The sequence below is a fragment of the Eucyclogobius newberryi genome, unplaced genomic scaffold, assembly GCF_026437365.1.
Source record: "Eucyclogobius newberryi isolate DKJ021-1_F unplaced genomic scaffold, fEucNew1.0.hap1 SCAF_13, whole genome shotgun sequence".
NCBI lineage: Eukaryota > Metazoa > Chordata > Actinopteri > Gobiiformes > Gobiidae > Eucyclogobius > Eucyclogobius newberryi.
In genome coordinates, this window is record NW_027315757.1 from 33,740,354 (window position 1) to 33,753,056 (window position 12,703).

The 12,703-nt window shown below is 43.3% G+C and overlaps 1 protein-coding gene across 1 annotated transcript; it reads left to right on the plus strand.

Annotated features, from left to right (window-relative positions):
* The first annotated feature begins 6,652 nt into the window (after positions 1-6,652).
* Positions 6,653-8,311, plus strand: LOC140358678 (uncharacterized). The gene is made up of 2 exons (XM_072443679.1): positions 6,653-6,923; positions 7,675-8,311. Exons 1-2 carry the CDS (start codon positions 6,664-6,666, stop codon positions 8,183-8,185), a joined length of 771 nt encoding a protein of 256 aa, XP_072299780.1. The 5' UTR covers positions 6,653-6,663; the 3' UTR covers positions 8,186-8,311.
* Positions 8,312-12,703: the final 4,392 nt, after the last annotated feature.

The following is a 12,703-nucleotide window of genomic DNA, read 5'->3' on the forward strand; positions in this document are numbered from 1 at the left end:
TGGAGTCTTATTTGACCAGGAGCTCTCATTTAAAGCTCATATAAATCAAGCTTGTAAAACAGCCTATTTCCATTTGCGCAACAAGAGCCAAAATCAGAAGAATCCTGCCTAAAAGTGATGCCGAAAAACTTATCCATGCATTTGTAACGACTAGATTAGACTACTGTAACTCCCTGCTTGCAGCGTGTCCTAAAAGCTCCATAAAAAGCTTTCAACTGGTTCAAAATGCAGCAGCAAGATTACTAACAGGAACAAAAAGAAGAGAGCACATTACGCCGGTGCTGAAGTCTCTTCACTGGCTCCCCATCGAGTCCAGAATCAAATTCAAAATTCTACTCTTGACCTACAAAGCCATAAATGACATGGCCCCATCCTACCTCAAAGATGCTATAGAACCATATCATCCAAACAGAGCTCTTCGCTCTCAGAATGCTGGCCTTCTGGTGGTGCCAAGAGTCTCTAAAAGTACTGTAGGAGGTAGAGCGTTTAACTATCAAGCTCCTGTGTTATGGAATCAGCTCCCGACCCATGTTAAATATGCTGACACAGTCTCTTCATTTAAGTCCAGGCTTAAAACGTTCCTCTTCGAAATCGCTTATGGTCAGACTAGTTAGGAACAGAAACATAAACCCACAGCTTCAGCTACGCTGCCTTAGGAGTAATTATGCTGGGGGAAGTATGACAGCTTGAGCACTATCCTCTTCTTCTTCTGACTACTTATGCTATCAAACAATATTTATTTTTTGATTCCACTTGCAAATTGTTCACCGCCTTCTTTTCTTTCTCTCACTCCGGAGGACCTGTGGACCCAGATGCCCCTCCCCTGGTGAAGTGGTCCCTGCCCTGTGTGGACGGTCCCTCATCTGCCTGAAGAGTGGGCCCAGCTCGCCTCCGACGGTCCCTCATCTGCCTGAGGAGTGGGTCCAGCTCGCCTCCGACGGTCCCTCATCTGCCTGAAGAGTGGGTCCAGCTCGACTCAGACGGTCCCTCATCTGCCTGAAGAGTGGGTCCAGTTCGCCTCAGTCGGTCCCTCATCTGAAGAGTGGGTCCAGCTCGACTCAGACGGTCCCTCTTCTGCCTGAAGAGTGGGTCCAGCTCGCCTCAGTCGGTCCCTCATCTGCCTGAGGAGTGGGTCCAGCTCGCCTCCGACGGTCCCTCATCTGCCTGAAGAGTGGGTCCAGCTCGACTCAGACGGTCCCTCATCTGCCTGAAGAGTGGGTCCAGTTCGCCTCAGTCGGTCCCTCATCTGAAGAGTGGGTCCAGCTCGACTCAGACGGTCCCTCTTCTGCCTGAAGAGTGGGTCCAGCTCGCCTCAGTCGGTCCCTCATCTGCCTGAAGAGTGGGTCCAGTTCGCCTCAGTCGGTCCCTCATCTGAAGAGTGGGTCCAGCTCGACTCAGACGGTCCCTCTTCTGCCTGAAGAGTGGGTCCAGCTCGCCTCAGTCGGTCCCTCATCTGCCTGAAGAGTGGGTCCAGCTCCAGTCTCCTCGTGTCCGTCTGTCCGTCTGTGAGAGTCGGATCTCTCCTTCACTGGAACTCCTCCAGGTTTCTACGCTTTTTTCCCAAAGAGGTTTTTTTTGTAGTTTTTCCTGGCCGAGAAGGAGAGTCTAAGGACAGAGGACCCTGGGACATCGTCCCTCGCCACCATAGACATTGTCTGACTCCATCACCACCACAGACATTGTTGATTCATTTCTCCCTGTGGCCCTCAGAGGCAACTGTTGTTGTGATTTTGGGCCTTACAAAAATAAATTGATTTGATTTGATTTACCGTCTGTCCAGTCCTCCGTCGCACTTATCCAGCTGCAGATCTGAGCCATGGAGCTAGTGTGCACTGTCGCCGCCTTGTCTCGCCTTGTCTCGCCTTGTCTCACCTTGTCTCGCCTTGTCTCGCCTTGTCTCGCCTTGTCTCGCCTTGTCTCGCCTTGTCGCCGCCTTGTCTCACCTTGTCTCGCCTTGTCTCACCTTGTCTCGCCTTGTCTCGCCTTGTCTCACCTTGTCTCGCCTTGTCTCACCTTGTCTCGCCTTGTCTCGCCTTGTCTCGCCTTGTCTCGCCTTGTCTCGCCTTGTCTCACCTTGTCTCACCTTGTCTCGCCTTGTCTCACCTTGTCTCGCCTTGTCTCGCCTTGTCTCACCTTGTCTCGCCTTGTCTCGCCTTGTCTCGCCTTGTCTCGCCTTGTCTCGCCTTGTCGCCGCCTTGTCTCGCCTTGTCTCGCCTTGTCTCGCCTTGTCGCCGCCTTGTCTCGCCTTGTCTCACCTTGTCTCGCCTTGTCTCACCTTGTCTCACCTTGTCTCGCCTTGTCTCGCCTTGTCTCGCCTTGTCTCGCCTTGTCGCCGCCTTGTCTCGCCTTGTCTCGCCTTGTCTCGCCTTGTCTCGCCTTGTCTCGCCTTTTCTCGCCTTGTCTCGCCTTGTCGCCGCCTTGTCTCGCCTTGTCTCGCCTTGTCTCGCCCTGTGTCTTTCTAGCTTTACCTGACCGTTCTACACTGTTCCGCACTGTTTGTGAATGACCTGAGCGTCGAACAATGAACTGTGCTTAAATTATTCCAACTGTAATGTCCATCCAGAAATTAACTTATTGACCATAAAAAAATAAACATGTATTTTTGCTAACACGGAGTCTCCTCCCATCAGCAACGAACCTACGTGCCTTTTATATTTAGCTGATCCTGGGCCAACTCCCAGGTGGCGTTATTGGCTTTTATAAACATTAGATGGTTTAGTCTGGTTTAGCCACTATGGACCAGAAGGGCTAAGCTAAACGACCCTCGGGACACCACACTGTGCAAAATTATATATGTTATACTTTATGTCTTTTGTCTACTTTTTCTCAGTCATTTTCTCAAAGCCCATTATTTCTGTGACTCCATCCCTGGAGGTCATGTGGGGTCAAAGTGTCAAACTCAGCTGTTCCATAAATACTGAGCATTCAGGAGGAACATTCTTACTAAAGAACCCAACTCGAGATGTTCAGACATCGACCTCCACCCCTGCCACCTTCAACTTACCTCGAGTGACCTTTGACAATAAAGGACCATAGTATTGTGTGTATCAGAAAGTGCTCTCGGGTCAAACTTTCACCTCTCCACAAAGTGACTCAGTGAGGCTTCAAGTCACTGGTAAGTCTGCATTTAAATGATGTTATGACTAATGTCAAGTTTGACTCTATAGTAGTAAAAGATTTAGTTGTAGACATCTGGACTCCAATTATCATTCTCAATCTGCGAATCAAGAAGGGAAGGGAACTCAAGAAGGGAACTCAGATATTTATTCTACTCTGCATAGGTCCTGCCCACCGGGCGTGACCTCTTGATGAAAAGGTGTTGAAGGTGTTGAACACCTTTTCATCGGGAGTTTTTTTTTCTTTTCAAAAAAACATAGTCCAGATCACTACAACTGAATCTTTTTCTACAATGGAACACTCCGGGACGAATGAGGGATTACACTACGTTTTACACTATATATATATATTTTTCCTCCCAGTGGACTTACCTGTTCCCAGCCTGTGTGTGTCTTCTTCTGCTGGAGAAACGTGCTCCTCAGACACTGTCCATGTCACCAGGGGAGACAGTTTTGTCCTCCGCTGCTCTGTTCCCTCAGACGTCTCTGAAGGCCTGTTTCTCCTGTGGTTCTCTGGCTCCAACAGCTCTGTCAGTGAGCCTTCAGTCAACCACTCGGCCTCCTTCTCGTTCCCTGTGTCCCAGAACCAACACCAGGGACAGTACCGCTGTGTGTATGAGGTCACAGGGGCAGGACGCACCTACATTTCACAAACAACACTGGATCTTATTATCAAGTGTAAGTAATCATACATTTAATGCTCACAATACAATGAAGATGACCAGGTTGGATTTACAAAGATCCATATTTGAAATTATTATTATAATAGTGATGCCTTTTGCGAGCATAGGCCAAAACCTATTGCTGTTATCTGATAAAGAACTTTTCTCTTTAGTGCCATTGGTGTTGGTGCTGGTCCCAAGAGCTATAGGAGGTCTGCTGTTGCTCCTCCTGCTGTATGCTGTCGTCAGGGTGATACAGAAAAGAAAATCTAAACCATCTGGAAACACTCAGATAGAAAGTATGTTTGGAAAAACATTCATTCATGCAAATTGTCTGCACTTGTTCAGTGTGTGTACTTGCTGTTTCAGTGAACGTTCCTGCTCACAACTCTCTTGAAGATGATGATGAGGAGCAAGAAGAAGAGGAGGAGACCTACGCTAACATAGATGCTCTGAAATGTACCAAAAGAAACCTGGGAAGCAATACCTACATAGCATTAGAAAAAGCCAATATGAATCAAGTGTACAACAGTGATGGTGATGGTGATGGTGATGTGGAGGAGGAGGAGCAGGAGGAGGAGGAGGATGACATATATGTAAATCCATCCAATATAGAGTGTGGTGATGAAGAGAACATTTATCAAAATTATTAGAACTATTCTTTCAGAAATCATCACAAACCTGAAGGTTTCACTAGGTCATTGAACCTTGACTGTTGGTGTTACAGATATGTATGTATACATTTTTCAATTTTCATTTATTTTCTTTTAAATTGTGCATAATTCTGTTTATGTAAATAATATTGCATGTAATGATTAAGTTTAGTTTAGTTTTAGGTACTTATTTTTCTACCATTAAAGGTGTGGTCCACAAGATTGTTCTTGTTAATGAGCTTTTAGCCACACAGTAAGTAAGTAAGTAAGTAAGTAAGTAAGTAAGTAAGTAAGTAAATAAGTAAGTAAGTAAGTAAGTAAGTAAGTAAGTAAGTAAGTAAGTCAATAAGTAAGTAAGTAAGTAAGTAAGTACCATATACGTTGATGAGATGGCTATAGAAAAGCACACAGTGGGGTTATTTAACGTTGTAATTGTACTGCTCATGTTGATGATCACAGCAATTACTTTTAATCAAAACAAGACTATGGACAGATTTGAACTCATTGATTCATAATTACCTGTATGAGTGTGTGATCTCATCCTGACAGAAATAACCCGGGCTGTATATTTAGCAGAGGCGGCCATCTTGAATCCCCCTCTCTGGCATCCCCCGCCATTTCAGTGACACACTTTTATATTTTGCAGCTGCTTCCTTCATTGAAACATGATCCTGTTTTTGCACTGGCACTAGCTGACTCACATCACCACATTATGAGGCTAAAGACATCAACATAATGTAATGTCACATAAACACCACGACTGGTTTTGGCTGGTCACTTTACAGAGTCATTAATGTGATGCACACCCCTTTTTAGGCTTATTATTCTCTCACACGCACATATATACATATATACATAAATACATACATAAATACATACATAAATACATACATAAATACACACACACACACACACACACATTTCCATTGTCTTGCATTAATTTCCTGGATCCTAGCCCTTAACCATCATTACTATTCTATACTCTGGGCAAACTACGGCCTGCGGGCCACATACGGCCCGTTTGTCTTTATAATCCGGCCCGCCAAACAAACCAAGTAATATTAGAAAAATGTTCAATTTTTTTGTTTAACATTTTTTCCCCCCTTAGGCCAGACCTGGTCATTTGTGGCCCCAGGGGCAAGATGTGGCCCTCGGCATGTTTTAATCTGGCCCCTACAAAGATTTATTTTCTATTTTTTAACTGTCTGTAACATCTGTCTGCACTTGTATCCTTAATAAAGATGACATGAAATTAATTAAATAATAGATTCAATAGCTTATATTTAACATTAAAGTGATATTTGATTCGATATTTCATTATATATATATTTTTTTCACACCAATTATCGCGGGCCGGCCCTCCGCTACTTGCCTGGATTCGAATATGGCCCTCGGAAGAAAATAATTGCCCACCCCTGGAAAATTATAACCTTAAACTTAAATCACGCATATTCAGACATGTAGATCATGCCGTTGATCTAATACAGAAGATGTAATATTCTCATTGGGACCTGATTTGGGTCCCCATAAACTAACACAGATTTCAGTTCCTAGTATCACAACCCTATGCCCTAGCCGTAAACTAAATTAACCATTATTTCATAAATTTTAAAACATGTCGTTGATCTAATATTGTAGAATTCAACCTGATTTTTGGTCCACAAAGCCAAAGGACAACATGAGACATCTGTGTTGAGAGTTCAGTCCTCAACACAAAATTTCTGACAGAAGCTGTACATATCAATACTATTACTTTTTCATAATCTCCACCACCTTTATGTAAAAGTGTTTATAATATTGTTATGCACTGTATTTGAGGTATTTGTATCTGAGATATATTTTTACTGAACTCTTGTAATTATTATGATGAAATCTGAACAAAACTTGAATTTACAGTGGAATTGGGGTGTCATGCCAATGTATAGTCAACATGTGCAGAGCAGTCGCTAGGCAGAGCTCAGACATTAACTCTTTAAATACCTTCACAGTCCTTACAAACTACAGCTGTTAGTTATGGCACTTTTAAAGCTGAGTGTGAACTGTGCCGCGCACACAAACAGGATCTGACCGTGAGTCTGTCTTTAGCCCCGTGATGAGTCCAGAGGCATTCCTGGCCTCACTGATACACAAACGTTAACAGCACTGAGCTCACCGGGAGAAAATAGCACAGGAGGCGTGGACAAGCCGGACAGCTGGAGCTACAGTATAAAGAGCAGACTGAGAGATCCCCTCATGTCAAACACAAGAACTCCAGCTCAACTCAAAGGACAACCACAGACTTTCAGCATGATGTCCCAGCAGAGCGCCCTGAGCAGTTTGTTTGCGGATGACCCATTCTTCAGCCAGGACAGTCTGCTGTGGCCCCTGCGCACTGAGGCCCTCTCCTCCATACAGCAGGACTTCTTTAACAGGAGGGCCAAACTCACAGACAGCCTCTTCACGGAGATCCACGAGGGGCCCCATCTGCCTCTCATGTCCTCAGCTTTCCCAAGGTGGGTTCAGACCTTCACTGCAGTGCTTACAGACTTTGTGACTAAACTACAGTCATTGACTTCACTAGAGGTGAAGTCAATGACTGTAGTTTAGGATTAAATGAATTTGAATCAAGCCTTGTTGGCATGGACAGACAAATTAAGATTTATTTAAAAAGTAAAACATGCTTAGACATGGGTAGGACTCAGATACATTTACACAGTCAAGTTGTTTTAATTGAAGTAACAGTACTCTTAACTAAAGGTTTTAGTTACTTTTCCCACTGTAAGTCTCAGTCTACAAGTGAAAAGAGAGTCTATGCATTTTTATCAGATATGATTTTGGTTCATAATTTTGTTGTCTATTCTTTGGAAATATATATATTTCCCTCAAAGAACTTAAATAAACATCCATTATAAATCATAAGTTACGTCCAGACAGTTACTCTTAAAGTTACTCTTACTTCAGAAGTGGTTTCTCAAAATGCTTTTTACTCTTACTTAAAAACATTTCTTACACCACTGCCTTGTACTTGTACATAAGTACTATTTTTTAGAAGTAACAGTGCCTTGAAAGTATTTATTTATCTATTACTATAATTGTTGGCTTCTCTACCCACCTAAACTGTGTCAAAACTGAAACAAAACGTATAATTGGTTGAAGAAAGGCACCCATTGTGTGTAAACAGTGACATTAAGTTTTATTTATTGTTTGTTTATCTTTGGAATTTTAAAAATTCAAACTAATGAAGAGCATTGTTTCTTTGTGCAGACTGAGCAATGGCGACCAACATAAAGACGTGTCCTGCCTGGATCCACACAGGGATGTCCAGCCGGCCTCGCAGAAGAACGGTGACCTCCTGGTGACCCTGGACGCTCGGGGATACGCTCCCGCTGACATCACTGTGAAGCTGGAGGGGCGGAGCCTGGCGGTGTCGGCTCTGAAGCAGGCCGGTGCAGAGGATTCCCAGTCCTGTTCATCCTCTACGTCACACGCTGCCTTCAAGTCCTCCGCCGCCGCCAAGATGGGCTTCGCGCAGAAGATCGAGCTGCCCCCACATCTGGACCTGACCGGCCTGTCCTGCTCCCTCATGGACAACGGGCAGCTGCGGATCCACGCCCCCGCCGCTAAACAGCCAACCACAGACAAGAAGGAGAAGGAGAAGGAGAAGGAGAAGGAGAAGGAGAAGGAGAAGGAGAAGGAGAAGGATGTGGCGGTGCAGTTCAGAAGCTCACTGGAGTTCCCCATCAGAAAGGATAAAGCCGAGGGCCAAACTGACTAAACCCATGATCTTAATTCTCCAAGATGCCCCCACAGACTGTCACGTTTACACCCACTCAACTCTCTTATTTATTTTCTATCTTGTTTATGTGTGAAATTGTAATTAATAAAACATTTCTCAATTATGTGCAAGACTTTTATAACAACAAAAAAAGTCTTATCACTCCATATTACTCCAAACTGGGCAATGGTTCAAAGGTTAAACTGTACCAACTCAATTTGATCTAATCCAGGTCGAAAGCAGGAGTAAGTGAGCATCAAATGCCCCATTCACACAGCATTTCCAGTAAATTGCCAGAACAGTCAGCTCGGACCCCCATTCACACAGGCTTCCATCCCAGAACATTACCAGCTTTGCTCTGTTCACACTCCTGACACGTGTCTCTCTGCATTCTGTCCTTAAAGCAACGTGCTGCATCATTTAACCTGAATAATATTGGAACTTATCTGCATGGCGTATCCTGGGAGACCAAGTAACCTAAGAAACTACTGGCGATGTTGTGGCTTTATTCACACATACACCCACCCTGCATGTGTGTGAAGGGGGCTGTAGTGTGTCATGTATTCATTGCTGGGCATTTACATTCACACTGGCACATTTAAACACCATTGAGTAAACACTGAGACAAGGTGGATGAAGTGTCTTGCTTAACCCTTCGGGGTCGACGCCCGCGCCGGCGCGTGTGAAAACAAGGTCGGCTTTAGGACCCTGTAGCATGAAAACCAAACAACGTAGACGGCTGCCGTTGACGTCATACGGAAGTGGGGACCCGTAGCAACATCTGAGTTTTTGTTTTTTTCGAATCCACCAGATAAAACCAAAGTTATGAACGTTTCAATTCCATTAAAAATTTGCGGAAAAATATGCGCTCTTTTCTGCGCGCGTTACATTTCTTATAATAACTTTGTCGTCTTTTGTGATAAAACGAAACGGAAAAAAACGTTAGCCTTGTGCTAACCCGGATGTTCAGGACGCACACGAGGAACGTAAACATTAGTCACATGACAATTAGTCAAAGAGGAAGAACGAACGAGAGGAATAATACTGTTTTTGAGTAGTTTTGGAGAGTTTTAGTATTTCATTGTCAGTAATATAGTTGTGAAGCAAAATGAGGGGCACACTTCATGTTGATCAAGTTTAGACCTGGTTTAGACCTGCTTTGGTCCTGGTTTAGTCCTGGTTTAGACCTGGTTTAGTCCTGGTTTAGTCCTGGTTTAGACCTGGTTTAGTCCTGGTTTAGACCTGGTTTAGTCCTGGTTTAGTCCTGGTTTAGACCTGGTTTAGTCCTGGTTTAGTCCTGGTTTAGACCTGGTTTAGTCCTGGTTTAGACCTGGTTTAGTCCTGGTTTAGTCCTGGTTTAGTCCTGGTTTAGACCTGGTTTAGACCTGGTTTAGACCTGGTTTGGTCCTGGTTTAGTCCTGGTTTAGTCCTGGTTTAGACCTGGTTTAGTCCTGGTTTAGTCCTGGTTTAGTCCTGGTTTAGACCTGGTTTAGACCTGGTTTAGACCTGGTTTAGTCCTGGGTTAGACCTGGTTTAGTCCTGATTTAGACCTGGTTTAGACCTGGGTTGGACCTGGTTTAGACCTGGTTTAGACCTGGTTTAGAGTTCCTTCTGAACATCACTCACATGGAAGTACAAGGTCATTTTGGACTGAAACTGTTTTGAGAAGTTGCACAAATAGAAAAACGCCTAAGGATTTACCTACTTTTTATTGTAAATAGTGGTTTATTGCTTGTATATATCACAAGAATACTTTTATATGTTCATATTCGCACCTTGTGGTTCAGTTTGAACCTTTTTAAACGCTTGGTTGAGCATGTTTGAGGGTTTCACAATGAAAAAAACATAATTTTTCTAGACGGACTTTGTGTTTTCTGTGTGTGTTTAGGTCCAGTGTGTTGAAATAGTATGTCAAAGTGAAAAACTAACTAACTCATCATATAGGTGAGGTTGTGCTGAAAAAAAAGATACCCAACATTGGTCTGGTAACCATTTCTTAATGTAGTATATCAGGGCAAAATTGAAGGTACCCAAAAACGGCCCAAAAAGCTCCGGACCCCGAAGGGTTAATGACACAACAGCAGAATATATTTCCAGTAGCCCACAGCTCCACTCAAAGCCACGCACGCCGCCTTCCACCTCATACATGCTGTGTCCACAAGATGGTGCTAAAAGAATACTGGTCACAGGCGAGTCTCTGCTCTGCAACGCTCTGAAATAACAGCTTTGTGCCACTGGGCTTCCTGAGGAGAACTTATTTGATGAGATGGAGAGCTGCTGTTTCATGTTATGAGAGACGTCCTGAGGGAGCCATGGCAAATAAGGAAAGACATATTCTATAACTGAACGATGTGATTCTCACCAGGTAATGCTGTTATGGCCAATCTGTAGAGAGTTTGAAACTCATAAAAACATGACTTCTAGTCTTGTCAAACATTGTGAAAATCTTTTCATGAACCACTGCTGGACAAATGAGGAATCACTTACTGTTTTTATATTATATCCAAGAAAACACCAAACATATTTCCTGCTGACTTACAGTCTTCACACACTGGTTAGGTTAAAGTTAGGATCAATCCTGTTACCAAAGAATAAGAACAATCTTTAAGTGAAGTGACAGATGTGTCCCATTTAATAACCCTTTTAATTACTATGCTATTACTATGCTATTACTATGCTATCATTATGCTATTACTATGTTATTACTGTGCTGGTTCAGAAGCCCCTTATGACGAGTAAAATAACAAGGCCAGTTACGTCACCCAGATTGGGATTGCCGGGGCCCCTCCCTGGAGTCAGGTCTGAGGTGGGCTCTCGACGGTGAGCGTCTGGTGGCCGGGTCATTCCCCACGGGGCCCGGCTGGGCACAGCCCAAAGGAGTGAAGTGGGGCCACTCTCCCGTGGACCCACATCCTGCAGGAGGATCCATAAGGGGCCAGTGCAGATCGTCAAACAAATCTATAAACACTGATATCAAACCTTTAGGTTAGTGGGCACATGCTCTAACAATAAGCCACTGCTAAAAAAGGAATATTTAGTTTTTTATTTATTGGTTGTAAAAATATGTGCCTTATGAATTTTATAATAATTTGTCTCAAAATTTAATAACGGCTATTTTTAATATGGGCCATATGTGTGGAAAATGATTCCAAAACGTGGTTTTATTACACAACGTAATGACTCTATGTAATGACTTGGATTATTATTACATGAAGCAACTCTGCAAGGACTTGGAGAGACTCAGCGCCAGAGAATACCAGATAATTTATTAAGACCATAAATATTCTAAAGGCCTTCAAACTCCACTGAACTTTAGTAGCTATTTTAACCACTCTTTTGGCCTCGGTGTCTCTTTCCTGACGGTCGTGTGGGGATGAAATGTCCTCACAGCCTCTGAAGTGGGCGTTTATGATAGTGACTCCTCTTGTTTGGTGTGAGCGAGTGCGTAAGTTCATGCGATTGTACAGTCGGAAGAGCAAAATCATGCCAAATGCCAAATCAGGGCCAACATTTTCACCGACAAAACAGAATATAGATTTTTTCCCCCTGTAATAGCCTAAATATTATTGTCTTATAGAATGTTGTAATGTTGTCTGAAACTCATGCAGCAATAGACGTCTTTTCATGTGAGCTCTGTCTATACAGCCTCAGATAATATTACTGTTTCAATGGAAGGACCACATTAAGTTCTCCGCTCTGGGCAGTTAACATCACAGTGGCTTTTTTCTGCCCACAGTGCCACATTCTGACTAATGAGACCAAGTTTCCCCACACAAAACGGCTGAACTCGGGGCTGAAAGCTGTAATTTGTGCCTCTTCTCTGCAGGTGAACTGTAATCTGTCTGCTGCAAGGGCCAAGTGACAAACGTCCTGATTGATGCCTTAAATAAAAGAGAATCAACAGTCACACACTAGTGCATTTCCTAGTAATATGGACTTACAGCGATCCGTCAAACTAATCTGCCCGGCACGGTCACATTCTACACTTTGAAACCTGTTGTTCTCGGTCGTGAGGTCACAATGTTAAAAGTAGATGGGCCCTTGTCTATTGTGAGTCATTCGGCGCAATAAGGCATTAAGTGGCATTCGAGTTCTGACTGGGTGACACTGAGTCATTTACCAGAAAATATCATTTCAATGTTTTGTTAAAAAGTCCAGACTGATTTAGATGAGTCAAGTTTGCTGGTCTTCCAGGATCTTAGCCTGAGGTGTCCGGTGAGAGATAAATGGTAAATGTTTAATTAAAGCGCAAGCCATTTATGATTCATCTATCTAAGAATAAAGTTGTGTAAGATTGAGAGGTGAGCAAGCATCAAAAAGACAGAGTTCCTATTTTCTACAGTCTTATTATTAATATTTTAATGTTTATTCTTATGATATAATATAGTAGCAGCTCTAAACCCATGACACAAATAAATAGAACAATGAAACGTAAACTACTGATATACTACTGAAAATAGTTTTTATCTACCTGGAGTTGCATTTAGCTTCATTCACGTTAATTTGATGATTTGAGCA